This window comes from Lissotriton vulgaris, chromosome 12 (assembly GCF_964263255.1).
Source record: "Lissotriton vulgaris chromosome 12, aLisVul1.2, whole genome shotgun sequence".
NCBI lineage: Eukaryota > Metazoa > Chordata > Amphibia > Caudata > Salamandridae > Lissotriton > Lissotriton vulgaris.
In genome coordinates, this window is record NC_141700.1 from 129530085 (window position 1) to 129551521 (window position 21437).

At 43.0% G+C, this 21437-nt stretch overlaps 1 protein-coding gene across 1 annotated transcript in view; it reads right to left on the minus strand.

Annotated features, from left to right (window-relative positions):
• Positions 1 to 13914, minus strand: part of SLC27A3 (solute carrier family 27 member 3) — a 202614-nt gene extending 188700 nt beyond the window's left edge. The window contains exon 1 of the mRNA XM_086947562.1: positions 12528 to 13914. Within this exon, the coding sequence (XP_086803688.1) occupies positions 12528 to 13038 (511 nt within the window). The 5' untranslated portion in view covers positions 13039 to 13914. The remainder of the gene's footprint in view (positions 1 to 12527) is intronic.
• Between the last annotated feature and the right edge of the window lie 7523 nt (positions 13915 to 21437).

The following is a 21437-nucleotide window of genomic DNA, read 5'->3' on the forward strand; positions in this document are numbered from 1 at the left end:
AAAATCACAGGCAATAGGCAAAACCCTTCAGCTCCTTGATTCTCTGACGATCTTCGGAAAGAAAAACAGAAATGTCTACAATTAGAAAGGCGTTGGCGTGCTAACTATTGCCCTATTGAGAAAATAATTTATAAAACAGCCCTATTAGAGTACAAAAGCCTACTGATAGCAGGAAAGAGAGACTTTTTTACCAAACAAATTGAAGATGCTAAAAACTCATCTAAAGAACTCTTGTGGTGAACAAACTAGCCACTTCCAAGTCCCTAGGGATTAAGAGTGACCAAAAGCTATGTAACAACATTGCAGCTGCCTTTAGAACAAAAGTGTTGAACATTTTTAAAAATGTCAAAGACTTAACCCATTCCCCTCATAGCAAATCTTCCACTAGAGAGCTCAACAAAAACATGCTACTTACGTTTTCTCCTGTCTCTACAGAAACTGTAACCAGACTTATTCAGGAAGCAAAATCATTGCCCCTGCTGACCCTTGTCCACCAAAATTTCTTAAAGAAATTTCAGATCTGGTGAGTCCAGGACTAACAGAAATCTTTAATTCAATGTTCATTTCTGGCACCTTCCCAACAATTTGGAAGGATACGTCAATTTTACCATTGTTGAAAAAACCCTCGCTGGATGCTTCAGACCCTAATAATTATCGTCCTATTGCCCGGCTACCACTGCCTGCTAAAATAATCGAACGAGAATAACTTGCTGGATCCCTCACAGTTTAGCTTCTGTCGTGAACATAGTACCAAAACAGCACTCCTTAAAGCCACAGAAGAGATCAGGGCAGCGATGGATCAGGTAGGCACAGCGGCGCTGATACTCCTCGATCTGTCAGCCTCCTTTGATACAGTCGACCACTCTCTCTTGCATAAGCGGCTCGAGAGTTTAGGGGTCGGGGGTACTGTGTTGGCCCTTTTATCCTCCTTTCTTAAGGATAGGAGGCTAACTGTTTCGGTCGACGTGTATCATTCTGAATCCTATACCCTTCCATGTGGAGTGCCACAGGGCTCTTCATTGAGTCCGTCACTCTTCAAGGTGTATGTATCGGAACTGGCTCTGCTAATACAGAGTTTTGGCTTTAACCTTACATCTTATGCCGACGACACTCAGATTGTGATAACAGCATACAAAAATGAGACTCCCCCTACCCTGCAATTTCAAAATTACATGCGTACCATTAATCAATGGATGAATAGACATTGCCTTAAGCTAAACTCTGACAAAACAGAGATTCTGATTTTTGGCAATTTGCAACCAAACTGGGGTAATCTGCGGTGGCCAACAGAGATGAGAGCCCCCTAAACCTGTGGTGAAGGCCAAGAACCTGGGGGTATGGCTGGACCACAAACTCTCTCTTACCCAACACACCAATGCAACGGTTTCGGCCGCTCACTTTCTTATTAAAAAGGTGAGGAAGATTCTTCCTTACCTCCCCGCAGATGCTATAAAACCCGTAGTCACATCCTTAATCCAGTCAAAATTGGACTACTGTAATGGACTGCTGGTAAACGCGCAGAAGCAATGCCTGAAAAAACTTCAAAGTGTACAGAATTCAGAGGCACGGCTACTATCTAACATTCCTAGGGTTAAATTGGTTACCGCGGAAATTCGAAGGTTGCATTGGCTTCCAGTGGAACGATGGATTAAATTCAAGGCACTTTCTCTGGCCTACAAAGCCCTGAGCAAAAAGGTCCGGTTTTTCTGCAAAATCTTTCTGCCTGGTATGAACCAACCAGACACCTTCGCTCCTCCGGCACCAAACTTCTGCAGGTGCCAAAAATCCACACTTTACAATGGGGCGGTCGCAGCTTCCACTTTTACACCTCCAAACTCTGGAACTCCCTTCCGTTCGAGCTTAGAAGCGCAAGCTCCCTCACTTCCTTTAGAAAAGGCTTGAAAACCTGGCTGTTACAGAACTAGTTGTCAGTGCAGACTCCCAGCCATCCCTAGCGCCAAGACACCTCCGGGTGTGCGTGCGCTTTATAAATTAAAATAATATAACATAACAACAACCAGCTTCTGAACTGGGACAAGTTACAATTTCTGAAAAAGGATTCACCCACTATCCCTACCTGATATTTGCTACCTAAAGTCCACAAAAGTCTTAACAACCCCTAGGACGGAGAAATGTTTCTTCTAAAAAATAGTCTTTTGAAAATATTTATGTTGACCATTTTTTGTTTTCATTTGTAACCAGTCTGAATTCCTGTGAGGGGGATACTAAAAATTATACCAAGAAAGTACAGGATCTCCATTGAGAGAAAACATGGTGGATGGTATGTTTGGACGTAGAGAGTCACTACAAGAGCAAAAAACACACCAATGGTCTCAATGCCTGCAAGTATTTCCTACAGGGTAGAAGCATCAACTATCTACAACTCATACACATGGTTTTGAGAATGATTGAGATGTTTGTCTGAAAACATTCTTTTGTTTGAAGAAAATTTGTTTAAACAGATACAGCGGACTGCGATGGGCACCCACTCCGCTCCCAGCTATGACAATTTGAGGAGAGGCTGGTGGGAGGAGCAGGTGCTTTGGGGGCCACGATCTGACACACTGGACAAAGAAAATCAACATTTGCCTGAGGTACATCAACTGTGTATTTTTTGTATAGAATGGTGATGTGAACAAGTTAAATGTCTTTGGACTCGCATTGAATGAGAACAATATGAATTTGAGATTCACAATTCAGTTTAGCCAGAACACCATAGATTTCTTTGATATTAGACTGCCACTTGTAGATGGAACCTTGAGCACAGAACTGTTTAGGAAAAAGACAGCCAGAAACTCTATTCTACATGCATCAAGCCTCCACCAGTACAGCTTTAGATGGAGTATCTGTTACGGGATACGCTATGCAGGGGGGAGTGAGGAATGGGTAGGAGACGGGTTTTTGTCAAAGAGGGCTTTATTGCAGCATACAAATTAGTCTGTACCGGTCTTCCTAGTGTACAAGGTCCGTCTGGGGGATTGGCTTTGGCTCCTCCGACGTGCTTTCGGTTTAGATGGAACTGTTCTGCGTAGTCCCTCGTGGCTCCTCCTCGCTACGGGCTGAATCTCGTCTGTGGCGCCTCTCGCAAAGGAAAACACAAAGAAGAAAGGGGGTCAGAGTAAGGTCCGGTACTCGTGATGTTGAGGGGAAAAGGAGTGAGGAAGTTCCCGAAGTGCAACACTCAATGCTCTCGTGCAATGAGGGGTCTAATGCTCAGGGGTAAGGGTACACCGGGACGGGGTGATCCCAATCACTCGGCAAAACTGCCCTTCCTCCCGACCCGACCCGCAACTCGCCTCCGTACCTGAGTTAGCCACACACCTCCCCCGGGTGTGTGGCAGGGCGACTCTTGGGGACGTTGGCCTCCTGGCGTTTCCTCCGGTGATGGTATGGCTTCCGCTCTCCTCGATTCTTCCTCCGGTCTTTTCCTCCTCTCTTCACCACGCTCTTCTTCTGACTCTACTCTCCAACTCTCGCCTCTCCCGGTGTACAAGCACACCTTCTCCCTTCCGGTTTCCGCATTTAACGCTGCCTCCTCCAGTGGTAGCCCCGCCCACTCTTCATCAGATCTCCAGTTAAAGGGCCATGGTTCCTCCTGTTCCTCGGAGGTTCAGATATTGAAATCAACGGAGGGAAGTTCGTTCTGTAACAGGGAACAAACAGGGTGGGGTTGGTAAGAGCTCCCGGGGGGAGTCCCTTTGTCCATGTCCGGTGTAGAGGGTCGTACCACCCCGTTACACTATTCCTTTCAGCAAATAAGGAATTGCATTTCTGAACATACTTATCAGAGGGTGAAACAGAAGATGACGACCAGGCTGTGAGCCAGAGATTACCCACGGAGAGCATTGAAACAAAAAAGTAAACAAGCTGATAGTACAGGCATTTGTTTCGCTCTCCATCTGTTAAATGTCAACCTGGGGAAGAAACCATCTGGTTCATCACTAAATACACTAACAAAGCAGAAAAACTGAAGAGAATTTTGATAAACAGGTGGGACATTCAAGCGCAGGACCATATCTTAAGTGAAAAAATTGGGAATACCCCCACAGTCAATAATCAGAAAAATGTGTCTTTAAAAGACATTGTTACACAGCCATTTAATGCCTTAAGCAACTAATTAGCAAAAACAAGGCAAGCTCTTTTGCAGGTGTGGCCGATGCAAAGCTTTCAAATATAGAACCAACGTATATGAGATCACTTTCCAAAGAATAAATAAGAAATGGCATATTCCTAAAGTGATTACATGCAAAACTGATTTTGTGGTGTATGCCAACCCATTCCTTGTGACAAACGGTAGATTGGCTCAATTACATTTCCTGACAAAATGCCTATTAGAGCATTAAAGAGCCATCACCCACAATGACCAGAGTTACAGCACAGACAAACATTTTAATGAGGTACATAACGGACAATGGATAACAGCTAACTTTTTGGGCATCGATTCGGTACCCGAACATATGACAGGTGAGAACAGAGTGACTCCAATACGCAGACTTGAATCAAAACTAATCTTACAGGCTGGCTACATCACCCAATGGGGATGAATGCCGACAAGGAATTGCACTCCCACTTATGAGATAGGCAACGGAGTAAGCCTCCTGTGATTGATACTTTTTGGTGGAGTTCTTTATATTGTTTTTGTGAAAATGTAGATGTGAAGTGATGTAAGAAAACACAGGGATATGAGAAAATGTTCAGCTCTCTTTAGGCTTTGAAGTCTCATTTTACATTAGTTATTTTTTACTTTTTGCTTGGAATCGGTCTAACCATTGTGAATATTTGTTTTACTAGTGGGTATGTGAGCATAAACTGTGGAAGATTTGAGAATAGCAGCGATGAAGAGAGTTAACTCCACTGGAGAGAAAGTACGTAGACGTGGATCAATTTCCCCCTTTTGGTGAGGTCAGCATTGTGAGAGGGATACTTTAGTTATTTATAATGTTACGTATGGAACTGACTTCATAGATACTTCGGGAATTTGGCCCATCTGATCCAATATTGCTGATTGATGAATTAAGGCACAATTTATAGCTACTTTTAGACTTAAAGGCCAAAGTCTTAATATTTCCTTTTTTAACCTCTAAATGGGAAGATGTCTACATATGTAATATGGATACACCATGTCTTTCATGACTGAATTTGTTGAAAGGTACATTAGAATATTTGCCTGTTGCCAGCCTTGAGAATGATTTACTATCATTTTTGGATTTGTATTTGATAAAGATAGTAATTTCATAAGAATTGTACCGCAACTACCAGGCTCAGAAAGTACAGAATAAAAGGCTAATTTTAGCCTTACAGAATAATGCCTCTTTTCTACTATTTGTGTTTGTTGAGAATGAGATCAGATCAATAGGCTTTCAACCTTATAAATGTTGGCTTACGGATGTATTAATTTGTCTAATAAGAAATAATGGTCAATGTAAATTACGATGTGATCTAAGTTAGAGGGAACCGATTAATGGATGTAAATGTCTTTTATTTCCCTTATAATGTATGTTTTCTAATACAGTCTTTCTACTATGCTTGTTGTTGTCCCATCTTGTATCACAAGTTAAAAACGCACCGAGATGGATCAGAGGTCATGTGATCAAGACCTCGATCGGGTCAAAACGCATTACAGTCTTTTGCTATCTTAAAAGTATTGTAGTGAAATGTTGCTATGGAGTGGCTCGTTCTTCACCCCGAGTGGGTGAGAACATTATATATGTATTCATTAAATATCCTAAAGGCAGCTGCCAGTAGGTAGTTATATTTAGGACCATTTTGACATATGAAAAGTGTTTTACTTCTGTACATCTTTGGTGCCATTTGACAAATCTTAACAAAACTTTCGTTAAAAAGTGAGCCAGTACTTCTTGTTGTGCATAGAAAGTTTAGGGGCAATCCGTTAAGCGATGGCCAAGAAAAAGGTGTTTTTCCAATGTTAATTTCCATAGAGATTTTAAGACATAAAAAAATTGCATATCTAGGGACAAGAAACCGACAGTCTCCATGCTGAAATATGATTGGCTGCCAACTCTTCAAACAGAAAGTGTTGGCAACCATATTGGGGCTCTGCTTCAGTCGATTCTCCCAAAAAACTTTCAAAAAAACAAATTGAGAAGGGGGCTGGGTAGGGATACCCTGACCCCTAGGCCTCTTCGTGGAGGCCCCGAAAGGCAAAAAAAGCTGGGTTTGCAAGAAGGAGAAGGAGTTAAAAAAAAGTAGAAAAAAAAAAAGAATAATAAGTACTGTGGGGTCTCTTCAGCCCCCGGGGCTAAATTAAAAGTAAGGGGGGGGTCACGCGTTTTGGGCCCAGGGGACCACCACCTCCACAGTGTCTATAATAAAATTAAAACTGGGTGGAGGCTCTGCAGCCCCCCTCTCTGGCCATATTCGGTCCGAAGACCACCACCTACCAGGGGCCAGCCCATTCAGATCAAAGGAGCGGGGCAGTGCGCCCCCCCCCCCCCTCCTGGAGCCAATAATGGACGTAGAGACCGCCACAGCCTAGGGCCGGCTCCTGCTATGTCCTTGAGAGGTTTCATCTCTTTCCCTGCCCACAGACATGCGGGCAGGGAAAGAGAGGAAACAGAACGTTCTGCCTTTCCAGAAGCTCCCTCTGCGCAACAGCAATGCCAGCTCCCACAGGAAGTGGGGGCCGGCTGTGCGGGGGTGGCCTTGAGGCTCCCCCACGGTTCGGGGGAAAAAACAGAAAGAGGTAAAATAAAGGTGAGAAACTAGCAGAGAGAGCAAAATAAAAAGGTGCAACACGAGCAGAAAGAGGCAGAATAAAGGGCAGCAATAAGCAGAAAGAGGCAAAATAAAGATGAGAAACCAGCAGAAAAAGCAAAATAAAAAAGGTGAAAAAGGAGCAGAAAGAGGCTAAATAAAAGGTGAAAAACTAGCAGAAAGAGGCAGTATAAAGGGCAGCAATTAGCAGAAAGGCAAAACAAAAGTGAGAAACTAGTAGAAAGATCATACGTCAGCAGCAGGAGGCAAAATAAAAGTGAGAAAAAGAGGCAAAATAAAAGGTCAGCAATGAGCAGAAAGAGGCAAAATAAAGGTGAGAAACTAACAGGGAGAGGTACAACAGAGGCAGAAAAATAAGCAGGAAAGGCATAACAGACAGCCCTCAGACACACACACCCACTCGCTCACTGAAAAATGCTAGTGTTCAGTTACATTTAAGAAATAAAATTCAAAAAAACTCAAGTATCTTAAAAAAGCAAAACTTACAGGGACATTATAGTTGGCTAATCACATACAGCTACTCACACACCCACGTATTCACCTATACAGCCACTCATACACACACTTACCATACAGCCTCAACACAGCCACTCACTCACCCATAAAAGCGCTCACACAACCATTTATCTACCCATCCAAACATCCATACAAGCACCCACACATCGCCTCACTCACCCATACATCCATTCACAGACACTCACTCTACAATACAGTAACTCCCACACCAACTCACTTACCCTTACAGTCATTTACACTGCCAGGCACTCACTTATACAGGCATTCAGACACCCACTCACTCACCCTACAGTCACTTACACACCCACCCACACATCCATCCATGCAGACAGCCACTCACTCACCCATACAGCCACTGACACACACGCTTACTCGTCAATACAGTCACTCACACAGCCACTCACACACACCCACTCACCAGCTACTAACACACTCACACAGGCACTCAGACACCCACTCACACACAAATACAATCCAAAAACGCTTATATAATATAGGTTAGAAATAGTATCACTCAGTAGTACAGAAAGCATAATAATAATTTAACTTTCGTAGTACCTTAGTATACAGGTTTAAAACTCGATCTTTTAGAAAACTGGATGATGTCATTAGTGATGTATTTTGAGGTGTCATCAGTGATGTCACTGACCATGTCATGATTGATGTAATATGTGAGGTCATAAGCAGTGCATTGCAAGAGCATACGCTATAGTTAGCTCGGCTAACTAGAACTGCTGAATTTCAATGGTTTTGTACAAGTGAAATCTGAGCCGAACTAGAACGTACCTGTAACCTTTGGTTTCTTATGTGAACATATATACATATACATGCTGTATACAATATGCTGATGTTTGGGCTGAGGTTAATCACATGAACTGACTGACGAATTACGGAAAGTCGACTTTAGGCCTGGCGTCATACTATAGTACATGAGCAGACTACATGACTTGGCATACGACTATAAACCGATATACCCATGCTGTTAGACAACTGGTACTAACTTAGCTAGGGATTAGACTAGCTAGTTATAGATGGGTGATGAACTATGATTGTGGCTTATTTAACCTTTGCCCTAATCGACATAATACTTGTTTCATTGGTTTTACAGTCATTCTTGTTCACATTATGTGCGAACGACTGGTTTATAATAAATACAAATATAATGCAATCAATAATTGACTGAGTATACAGATTTGGGGATCCGACAGGACTCTACTGCATCACCAGCAGATATGAAAATCTATGACAGATTTTGCCTAACTCGCCTGTACTGACATGAATAAGTTAGCTTATCAGAGGGAGAGATACTTACCAGTTTTATTTTTCTCCATAGGTGTAACCACAACAGTTTGAGGGTGATACAACAGGCACGCTGAACTTGTCTTAATGGTGTGCATATATAGGCTGGTGCTCACGGATTCAACCCTGGACATTCAGTCAGTCTACCAAAGAAGACAGTCCTTGTACCTAGTCTCCAGGTCCTCAATTGGAAAACTAGAGTAACTACACTTTCAACTGAGCCTCGGCGGGTTCTGTGAATGTTGGCATTTGGGCTTTGAATGTTAAAGTGGATATATTTTGTCCTTATCTTTCATTTAGCTCCTGGCAACTGTAAAGGTACTGGTGTCAGGGATTTCTTTGGGTGGTGAGTTTGCAGGTAGAATGTGGGTGGTTTGCAAGTATCAAGCTGTGTACCTCTGGCCAAGCCTGCTGAGCTACCTGGCTACGAGTTAATTGCAGAGAGAAACATTGTAAAAACTGGTCTCTGAAGTCAGTTTGCAAAGAATACAAATATGTATTAAGTACCTGCCCTTGTGCAAGTGCTTTCTTTTCAAGTACCTTCTCACTTCCATACTACAGTAAGGGCTGAAGATGGGCAGGAGGGTCTTTCTGCAGATCATGTTACTCAGACCAATATTTTCTGCCTAGGTAAAGCTAAGCGAACCGCTCCACTGTGGCACGGGGCTTGGACATGTGGCTCGTGCATCTGCAAGAGATCATCAAGTAGGTACAGAGGTTAACTGACCATCAAGGAGTGAGCTAGCTGTGCTTGGGCCTAGAGGTAGAACACTGTGTGTCCATTTAGTGCACCCTCTAGGATGGGGTATTGATGGTGCCTGGGAATACCTCCCAAAAAACAAGGGTGTCTCTTCGTAATCATCTTTGCTTCTGAAGGAGGTCCTCAGAAAACCAACAAGGGTGGAGTGTACAAATGCACCAGCATTTAAAAAGGGGAGGGGGGGGTGCTCATACATTTTTAATTGCTGTTTAGTACGGTTCTGCAGCATTTTTGCAAGCATATGCACTAACTCCATGAGACAGCCAGGGGGCTGGAGAGAAAAAAAAATCTATGTTTTGCCGACTGTGAACAATATCTGGTTATTCAAAGTGTGGCTCCGGTACAAACTAGTGCCACGAACAAAATATTTTCATCAAACCCTCTTTCTCCCTTTAACAGAAACCTGCATGGATTTGTGAGACTTTTTGTTGTCTGTTAATTAACCAACCTGAGTTGGCCTATTTCACTAAACTGGGCGGCAGCTCTTTGCCCCCGGGTGTCTGCTAAGAGAAGAAGTATGCGACGTTTGATGCGAGTCACAAGGCTTTCTACAACATCATTGATAAGTCGTGAGACAGTAGTGCCATTATAACACTCTGGATTTATATCTCATCCTCAGAGGATGCCAGACCCTTCTGGTGTGCATTAGTTATCATTTTAACTGCTCCACTCAGCTACAATGTAAACAACAAAAACCTATGTTTTGTGAGCTGTAGCGCTGGATGTACATTGACCGTTAAGTGTTATCTTGACTGATTTGTACAGATTCTAAATTCTTAACCCTGCAACACTTCTAGACTGAGACTAACTTTTCGACCATGCTACACCGGGGCAACCAAGACCCAAAAAGTGCGCTTATTGCATTTTTTAACATGTCAATCATACCAAAGGCCTTAGGACACCAATGGTGAACAAGTTTCTTGCTTAAGAACTGCTGAGTCACCGCTGACTGATCAAGGGCACAGCAAGAAGACCTGCTTGTTCCATCGCATTAAAATCAGCACTTAATCGTTCCTGTTGCCTCGACCATCAACTCCATATTTAGGCCACCAGCAAACCCTGACTACTAGAGAAGTTACATATTGTCATATTTCCTCTGCCAGGTATAATAACACTTGCATCTTTGTCGATCTCCATGCTGCAGACACACTTTGCCTTACATGACTGTGTCTTTCAATGGAGAGGACTTCACTTCAACTACATCTCTTCATTCCTTGCACCCATCACAACTTGCGACTAGCCCATGATCTAGGAGGAAAGGGCCTCTGCTATGACTTGTTGAATGCCCATGCACCCATGTTTTAAGACGGGCTCCATGCCAAATGCGCAGATTGCAAAATAATAAAACGTCACTCATTCCACAGCAGTTTACAGGTCAATGCCTGACTTCTCAGAAAGCAAAGGTGGTGCAGGGGCGCTGGTGCGGCGAGCTCTGCTGGTCAGAGATTCGCCCCTGGGACATTGAACTTTGGTACGTTTTGTAATTAGCAAACAATTCGGAGATTCAAAGCAGCAGTTTCCAAAATAAAGCACCGAGATTATCCCAATGAGAAGGTTTAAGCTTGTTAATGGCATCTGCTTTCATCATGTTCCCCCCGTACAGTTTCTTGTTTCTTATTAGTTTCATCTCTCAGAACATCGGTGGTATGCAAAACGGAACGTGACAAGTATGCTGCTTTGTCACTTTGAATTAGGCTGGTAACCAACTTAAAATGTTCAGCAAAAAGGTTGGCCAAAATATTTTCGCACAACGTTAAACTGTTGAATTTTCACTGTGTAAAAACTAAGAAATTACAAGCAAGAACGTTCTATGGTGTTTTTCCGCATAATTTTTTTAAGCGCCACGATGCCTTTGGACGTTCCTTTTAGCGCTTTATAAATGTGCACTCACTAGAACGTACACTTGATAATATTATGAACAATAAGGTTGTTGATAACATGAGCTATACCAGCTTGCCCACCACATCATTCAAGTCCTGGTACACCTCGGTCAGCTAGCTTCTCCTTGCCGTGCTGGCTTGTCTACTCTGAGTTCAAACAGCACCTGAGGTGGTGATGTAGATATAGCCGGGTTAAGAGAAAACTAACTAGTCTTGGTGTCTTTTTTTTTGTAGATCCCCTTCCTTCAGCTGCCGTGCACTCGGTGTAGTCAGCCACACTGGTGATGTGAAAGTTGTCTAGGCACTGATTCCTGATCAGAGGTGATACCTCTCTGCCATCCTTGACCCAACTCACCACCTGCCAGCTATACAGCGAACAAGTAATAATTTACCAAGAAATGTGGCGCATCATTTTGAGATGACGTGATTACCAAGAGTGACATGCTGTAAAAAGGCTAAGCAGAAAATAATAAAAGTTCAAGTACTCACTAGTTAAACAATATGAATATTAGAGCACAGCAATCATGAAAAACAAACTCACAGAGCAACAATGTTACTACTGTTGCGCAAATAGATAAGTCTATGCAGAAACGAATCTCAGTTCTCATTGGTCCAGTGCTTCAAAGTCTGTCGTTTGGCAACATCAAGTCACTGGCTCAATTTTTTTTTCCTCAGAGTATTACAAATTGAATTCATTCACTTATTACAAAAGCTGCAAACTAGTAGAAAGTGCAAGTGCCAATCAGTGTATGAGGTACCATTTTCTAAACCGAAAAATAATATGCATTAGTGGAAACTTCACTTTGTAAAATTAAACTACCTGTGGACTACAAATTTGACTTTCAAAGCTAGACAACATGGACAGGATATCATACAAGTGCATAAGCAATGTAATATACTTCTCTCACTATGCACAACACACGATGCTGAGTCAAACTATGACGTTACATAGAGAGACAAACTAAATAGATCCAGACAACAGGTACCATGTAAAGGGTATATATATATATATATATATATATATATATATATATATATATATATACATATACATATACACACACATACATATATACATATATATATATACACACATACACACCATTAAGTATATGAAAGTTTATTTATTCTATTTCATCAAGAGATCCACTAATAGTCTACTTTTATGGGGAAGACAGTTAGCAGGACGCATGTAATAGGTTGAATATGCCATTAGTGTTAGTTACAGACCCATGACCGGTTGGTGTTTGAAATTCACAAATAAATGTTTAAAATGTAAAAGTGTCCCATTACTGGTACATTGCAAATGGCATCCCTCGCGCCGCCCCAGCTCTCACCTTCTCCAACGAGGAGCCCCTTGGCACCGCATGTACGACAGCAGTGGAGGAGGGAACCGTGCCTCACGTTGACATTAAGGAAGGCAGCAATGAAGCCCAGCTTGGCCAGCCCAAACCAGGCCCAGATGAACGCAGGCTCGTTGGACATGAGGAGGGCAATGGTGTCTCCAGATTGCAAAGTGCCAGGGTGTCCTTCCTGAGAGCCAAGAGGAATCTCACTGCGGCACTGGGGAAGCAAGGCATTGGCCACCCGGTTGCTCAAGCTCTCCACCTGGCCATATGAAAAGTGACGTCCTTCGTAGATCAGGAAGGTCTTGTTAGGGATTGCTCGAGCTCGCAGCGCAAACCGATGGACCATGGTACACACTCCTTGGCGTATACAGGAATTTACTTCCCGCATGCAGCGCATCAGCCGCATGTAGAAGGCCAGGTCTGCGGGCAGATAGGGCCACCAGATACGTTGGAGGAACAGAAGGGCGACCAGAGCAGCCAGGAAGGCCCACAGCAGCATCTTAGGGTCAAAGGAAAGTAGGACTCCACACTCTGGAAACAAACTTAACAGAGGATCTGTTGAGGGTGAACACAGGAGCGGCAGGGAATGAAGCAAATTAGAGCTTTAAGTCATTCCAGAGAGCAGAGGGGTCATGTGCAAATCTAAACCATTGTGGTTCACCAATGGTCTTCTCTTAAGTCATGTATCTTATGGAGTTAAAGAGGTTCTTGTACAAATTAGGTGTCTCTTGGAGTAAACCGAGTATATTAAGCGGTAATTGGGGGTGAAAGGGAAACGTGTTGTAAGACAAGGTATTTTGGACATGCCTGGGTAAGCAGGACCTTTTTATTTAGCCGGTGATCCCAGCATAGGCCTGAGAGTGGTGGGTGAAATTACCTGCCCATGGACGTAAACAAAGAAAACTTGTGGTAAATCCAGAGGAAGTAATTAGGGGAGGTGCGGTTTAACAAAAAAAAGCAGCTGGATTAAAATAGTGGGGATAACATACGAAATAGAAGTGGGTGGGGGTATGTCTACGGCAGCCAGTGAGAGACAAAGATAACTAAAAAAAAGTCGGAATTAGAAGAGTGTAGTAAAAAAAAATGAGGCACGCAGCGAAGGGCTCCAGGGAGGTAGTCTTCGGTGGCAGGTAGGGAAAGTCCTCAGTGACGGCCAGAGTAGCCCCAAAGTGCAGAGGTTTTCATCCCAGGCTGCAGCGGGCAAGGGGGGGTGGCTCACTCCCGTGCTGCGTGAGCGCGCTCAGGGCACGGGGGCCCCTCGGTGACAATCTCCGCAGCGCCAGAAGCAGGCCAGCTTTGGGGACGGACGCCCGCTCGGCTCCAGATCTCGGGTGGAAGTGAAGCCTCAGTTCGAATCGCCGCCTCCAGCGGAGCTGGCTCCAGGGGCGCGTGCGCGCTCAGCAGAGGGGAGGGCGCGCGCTCTGACGTGGCGCGCGCGCGCGGCACCTGGAGGGCGGAGTGCTGCGTCCCGTCTGGGAGGCAGGCGCGCGCCGCCAGAGGTTCTGGGAGGCGCACCAACTCCAATCATTCATTTCGGTTTTGTAAACCGCTGGAAGCTTTGCGCTTTTACCTGCCAGGTTTATACTTTGTTCGAGTGTTTGCTGCGGTTGAGAGGCCTTTGAAGAGGGACACTTCTTTTAGGACACTCGTTTTACGAAGTCTGTTTATGTCGGAGCAGACAGTTCATATTTTTTTTAGTCGTCGAAGGGAAGTGTACTTAAGGTAGCTGAAAAGTCTCTCCTGGCTTCCTGTACAGCGTTCGTAAACGGTATTCGTTTGTGTTCGTTCGGAAATAAAAACGTCGCTATTTATTGAGTAATAAATGCCTTGGGTTTGTATATTCATTTGCTAATTTAATTATTTAGGGGCTTATTTACAAGCCCCTTGCGCCTCCAGTGCGCCACTTCTAATGTGGGGCAATAGTGACGCACAGCGGTGCAAGGGGCTTGTAAATAATCCCCTTAATATTATTCGTGTTACTTCCCAATACCTAAAGCTTTCAAAAATCGAAGGAAATTGCATTTGCAAATGGTGCGAATCTCAAAATTCGGCCGTTTGCGAATGCAATTCCCATTTTTGGGATGCATTAACATTTTTGTAATTTTCGCAATTTAAGAAATCGCAAAATTGCGATTTTTTAAACTGCGATTGCATTTAAGGAATCTCACATTGAGATTCCTTAAATGCAATGCATCAAACTCTAAAAATTTGCGAATTCGCAAATAAGGGGAGCAAATTACCATGAAGTTGACCTTCATGGTAATTTGCGAAAACTTTGAAAAATGCACTAAAGTGCATTTTTCAAAGTTCCATTTTACACAAGTGTTAAAAATGTACTCCAAAGCAGATTTCAGGGGTGCAACAGGGTGTCCTGTTGGACACCCCTGCACCCTTGAAATTGCATTCTTAATTTGCGAATTTCTAATGGTGAATTGCAAATTAAGAATGTCTTTCCATTCATTCCTATGGGCCTCTAGGCCCATAGGAATGGATGGGGAGGTATTCCTTATTTGCGATTCTCAATTAGAGAATCGCAATTAAGGAATTTTAAGAAATCACTATTTTTATAGCGATTTCTTGACGCATTGCAGTTTGCAATTCCTTAATTGCGATTCCTTATTTTTCGCAATTAAGGAATCGCAAAATGCAATATTGATGCATGTGCCAGTTTATACCTTGATGCAAGCTACTCCAGGAACCAAATGTTAGTGGTTAGTCAAGTGTCCATTGGCTATTTGATTAACTTTTGTGCTCTCAAGGAAACAATCCAATGCATTTACATATATTTCTTTGTGGTACATGGAATTATTAGGATTTAGGTGTGATCATGGTTGGTGGGATTCATAAATGAGATAGAGGGATGCAGCACAAAGGAGTTCATTCAGATCTTTGAAAAGAGGTGTGGGCAATTTGTGGAAATGGCATAATAGAAATGAAGGCAAAACACACATATGACAGTACGCTGTGTTTCGAGAAATCATGAATGCAGGGATGAGAAGTAGGAAAATGTCATTGAAAGCAAAAAATAGAGGTGACAATCAGAAGGTTTGTCAAGGTCGGTTTTTATGCAGCGTTTGAGGAAGGTAGAGGAGGCTTTATTCCATTTCATGCATTTTGCGGGTGCGACAGTATTATTTGCATGTGATATAGTGCTTTACTAGAAACGTTTGACAGGCACTAGATTCAGTCCACAAATACCACTAGACCGGAGGTTCCCAAACTTATTCGACCCACGGCTCCCTTGACCTGTTAGCCATTGGCCGCGACTCCCCATCATGTTACCTTTTCCTGGCGGTTGGGAGGATGTTAGCCCAGCCTTGGAAGTACTTATATTTTTCACCTTGAAAATATTTAGGATGAAGCCGATGGAGGTATTATAATCATAGATGATGTAACACATTAAAAATATAACAATTATTTAATAAAAAAACTTTAATTGTTTATGTCAGGAACAATTCTCTCAGCAGTGGGGTCTGCATAGAGAATTTTTTTAAACTATTTTTTGTTTTAAAAAAATTGCCTTTAGAGGGAGGGGCTCACTGCTGGAAACCAAGTGGAGAGGGAGATAGGCGAGGACAAAATAAATAATTCTCATTGGCACCTTTAGTGAGATCACTTTAATGTGCCAATGTATGACAGCAGGAGTAGAGTGAACGTAGAGTAGTATAGTTATCCATAAATTAGTCATGCAGTTCAATGCAATCATTCAAGTGGACATGGATGGATAGACTGAAAAAGCCAAAAGTATTAGTTAGCAATAATATAGAATAGCCGCATCTTTATTAACAATTTTTCTTTTTGTCCTGAAAAAGGAAAAAAGGAAATGGTGGTAGCTTTCTAACTTTCTGTATATGTGCCTAAAATTGTTTTATTAAGTAATGACCAAAAGCATGTAGAAACTGTTTTAATAAATTGACAAGCTGTCTAATTATTACAGAGATATGAACCAACTCTCCTTCCCTATTGTGGCAACCCCGAATTTACTGAGTTTAGAAGTGCCACTCTGTTCCCATTTACAACACCGGTTCAATATATTTTGGTCAGGGAATGGAACAATCTCATGAAAAACTATGCTTTACTACACATCTGTTCCCATTTGCAATACTCCAAAACCTAACTTTTTAACCTTTCTTATTAACTCGTAGGAACTCTGCCCCATCTGCATGTTTAGCACCAAAACGTTTCGGTGAAGCTGTGATAACAAATAATAAACCCAAAATGCACAGATTTAAATCTTTATCTTTAAATAGCTACCAGGAACTGGAAATGTTGTGGCATACAAAAATCTGCAAGGCCAGGGTATTGTGTGGTATTTAAAGTTTGAAAGGAAATACGAACAATTCTAAAGTAAGGAAATTGCATGGCAACCATATTACACCTTGTTCGGTGGTGCGCCCTAAAAATGTAAACCATCATTCCTCATGATGCGTTCAACTAGCTGTCAGGCTCCAGGATAACCTTTAATTTTACTGTACGCACAGCAACCGTTTTCACAATCTCCCCACATGCAAAATTGTTTAAGTGTTGCATTTCCTGCCAGTCCGAGCATTGTGCTTACAAAACTGTTCAGTCAGGCAGCCAGCTGGCTTCTAAGAGTCCGTGCTGGAGCTTGCAGGCCTGTGATTTATGCACATGGTGTCTTCTGGTGGTTCTCAATCTGTTTGCAGCGCCCCTAGCCAGATATTATAATAATAATAATAATAATCCACATTTGTAAAGCACAAACCATCACCCGTTAGGGTCTCTAGGCGCTGGGGGCCGTCGGGAAGATTAAGCAAGCTGTTGCCCAGAGTCACATGGTGCTGGGCTAATCTGCTGCCGGCCCCGGGGATCGAACCGTGAGCCCCAGATTCCGGAGTCAGTCACCCTGGCCGCAGCGCCACACCTCGTTCTAGATATGATGGCGCCTCAGAGCGCCACGGCGCACAGATTGGGAACCTCGGCACTAGACTATCACTTCAGCTAGACAGCTGATCAGCACAGGAGTTTCAAGGGTAAAGACTGGATGCATATATTGGGAAATATCAAGAGATTTATGCTTCACTGGAAAGGAGCTCTAACCTCATTATTGTAACATCGTGAGAAGATATTAGGTTTGGTAATTCTGCATGTGCTGAAGCAGTTTTCTTATTGCTGTTTGCCCTGCTTAAAGTTTAGCTTACAGTATTAACAAGCATCGGCATAGCCATTGGGACCTTATAAGTATTTAGTTATGCAGCACAAAATCCTTGGTGCAACAACATCAACTGTTGCATGGCTAAGCACTTATAAGGTCCAAAATGCGAGGCCTATTGGCTATGCCAATGCTTGTTTACATAGTAACTGTTGAGTAGCAGGTACGTCCTATTCCCAAATAAACAGATAGCATGTTAACCAACCAGTGAGAGAGAGAGAGAGATTTATAGAGAGAGATTTAAAGAGTGAGATTTAGAGAGCGAGAGAGTGCTTCGTGCCGGGCGGAGCTATATTTGGTGCATCAGGTGCAGTAGCACCGGGTAGCAGGAGTCTTAGGCTACACCTGAACTGAGATTATGGTTTTATTTTTATATCCCACTAGCAGAGTGGTTGTCCATTTTGTCTACTTGTACAAGGGCGCATGCCACCCTTACTGCCCTCCCGACTCCTGCCTGCAATAGAACACAGTTTATTGAATGCCGTGGCTGACTCCACGCAGCACGGTCACAAGATGCTGTCGGTTTCGTTGTAGGTGTTTTATGAACGTTCTCCACTCACATGTTCACAAGAACACGCGCACACAAGCTGAAACACTCACCTTCTGAGCGGGGAGACTTAAAAAGAACAAGCGCGGCCCGGCTGAAGCAGGGGGTGGATAAAACAACAGAGTAGGGAGAAGGACGTGGTGGGTCAAAAGCAGCTGGGGTGTTGTCTGTAAACACCAAGCTCTCAGCATTGCGCAGATTGTAAAACCCCAGTCCCCGCTGGGCACGTCGGGAGGGACCAAGGAATACAGATTTAAAATGGAGCGGCTGGAATAAGAACTCATTCTACACGAAGGCATGCACAAAATTAGCACTTACATGTAAATACCTAGTTAATTGTCTCCATGTGTGTATGCACACACACACATTGCACACCTCTACTCTCGCTAATATTTCTCCATACCCTTGTATCCCTCCCTTGGTGCTGTGACTACGCCCCCCCCTCTGACCCCCTTAATGGAACTCTGCTCTCCTGGTTTTATTATTTTTTATTTTTTTTGGGCCTTGACCTGAGAATTTCTACTATTTGTATATATAGGTATATAGAGATAACTCTAATCACTAGTCTACGAAGTAGACCCTTGTACTCTCTACCATTCCTATGTGACTCTTAGAGTTTCTCCGTTTGTATCTCTTCCTTGAGTTGCGTTACAACTTGTACATTTGACATTTTTTCTGTTTGTATCTCTTCCTTGTGTGACTCTACAACTTGTACATTTGCAATTTTTTCTGCTTCTATCTCTTCCTTGTGTGACTTTACCACTTGTACATTTGCAATTTTTTTTCTGTTTGCATCTTTTATGTAACTCATGTAATCCTAAATCCTTATGTATCGCAACTGGTCCTTATGTAAAGCGCTCTGACACCTTCGGGTAATGTTCGATCTATATAAAATCGCATTAAATAAAACAAATATCATAAATAGAGTGGATGAAATAATGTAGCAAATCATCTCTCTCTATTTGTCCTCGCCATAACACATTAAATAATACCGCTTCAAAATTGTTCCGGCAAACCCTTATAAATGGGCTCGTTGTGTCGTATTTGTGGAGAAGGATCTATGTGCCTGTGTGCCTATCTCACGATCTATATACATGTAAACTCGCAGAATGCAAAAGAGGCGCACTCATATGTAGAATGCTTTCTTGCTATTTTTGCAGCCATGCTAAGGTTGAATTATTGATAGTTTATTACATTTTTGAATGTGGGAAACGGAATAGACTGTACGTAGACTGCATCAACTGTTATACACTAAAATAAAGCAAGACCTACAAGGCTGGAAGTAAACATTGTTTGCTGCTAATATAAAATACTGCGGTGAAGGGTGCAACTTACTCTGCCAATTACCACCAGACATTTTACATCTACACTGCAATACAATGCCAGTGACTGCTAGTATTAATGAAGTTAAAAATAATCGTTGGGCCTTTGAAATCAAAGCTTACTGAGAACAACAAAATAAAGCCTAATGCCTTGAAGGGTAGTCCCCAAAGTGTGGTTCCAGTTTTAAGCATTCCGACGCTTGTTTTCTTATCACTCCATTCTAAAAACACCAGTGCACATTTACTTGAATGTCCACAAGATCCAATGGCATAAAACCGTATGTGCATTTACTAGGCACACAACTTCCCGAGATATCTTGTAAAACAAGCATTAGAAATGCAATAGGTCTCGCAGCATTAGAGTTAGTGCTTTTAGAATTGTTTATGGGTTTTTTTGTAAATCTTTAGCATTTTTGTTTCCTGTAGCCAATGCTAAAGAATTAAAAAAAAAAAGCCATAAACATTTCTAAAAGCTCTAACTCAAATTCTCCGAGACCTATTGCATTGGAAATGCAATAGGTCTCGCAGTAGGAAAGTTTGAGCTATAGGTGTTATTTATTTTTTTGTTTTTTATTTATGTGTTGTTTTTTCTAAATAGCTAAATTAATAGCTTTCTTCTTTACAAAGCCAATAGTTATAATTTTTGTAAATGTGACACCTCTAGCATTTGTAAAGCAACATGTTTTGTATTAACGGGACTTATATGTGACTTATATGTATTGATATTAAAAAAATCAATGCCTTTAAAAAACAATTAATAATTAATACGTAAATAAAATGGATTTTATTTTATATTGCCAATAGCTTAAAGTTTATTAAATATATTTAGTGAAGATGCTGTGGTTGCGCTGAGTGAGGGTGAGTGAGGGTGAGTGAGGGTGAGTGAGGGTGAGGGTGAGTGAGGGTGAGGGTGAGTGAGGGTGAGGGTGAGTGAGGGTGAGTGAGGGTGAGTGAGGGTGAGTGAGGGTGAGTGAGTGAGGGTGAGTGAGTGAGGGTGAGTGAGTGAGGGTGAGTGAGTGAGGGTGAGTGAGTGAGGGTGAGTGAGGGGGTGAGAGGGTGAGGGGGTGAGAGGGTGAGGGTGAGTGAGGGGGTGAGGGGTTGAGGGTGAGTGAGGGTGAGGGTGAGGGGTTGAGGGTGAGTGAGGGTGAGGTGTTGAGGGTGAGTGAGGGTGAGTGAGGGTGAGGTGTTGAGGGTGAGTGAGGGTGAGGCGTTGAGGGTGAGGTGTTGAGGGTGAGGCGTTGAGGGTGAGTGAGGGTGAGTGAGGGTGAGGGGTTGAGGGTGAGGCTGAGGGGTTGAGGGTGAGTGAGGGTGAGTGAGGGTGAGTGAGGGGTTGAGGGTGAGTGAGGGTGAGGGGTTGAGGGTGGGTGAGGGGTTGAGGGTGAGTGAGGGTGAGGGGTTGAGGGTGAGTGAGGGTGAGTGAGGGTGAGTGTGGGTGAGGGTGAAGGTGGGTGAGGGTGAGTGAGGGTGGGTGAGTGAGGGTGAGTGAGGGTGAGTGAGGTGAATGAGGGTGAGTGAGGGTGAGTGTGGGTAAGGAAAACATTTTAGCTGCACACTGCCTCCTTCTCTGGACTCTATTAGGCATTGCCTAGAGACCGCATTAGCTGTGTAACTAGCCTCATGTTTAAAAAAACAATAATTGATCATAAAAAAATCATATAGACATACATAGGCTTTCAGTCAGCCCTCCTTATCCATTGGTCTGTTTAAGTGTTGTGGAAGTTCTGCTTCTGCCCAAAACAGCATACTACAGGGGGCAAAGGGTCAACACTCTTCATCAATTGGATGTTGCGCTGTGAGTGACAGACTTTTCCAGATCACACAGTCGCCTGAAAAGGATTTCCATGGCTATTGACAGT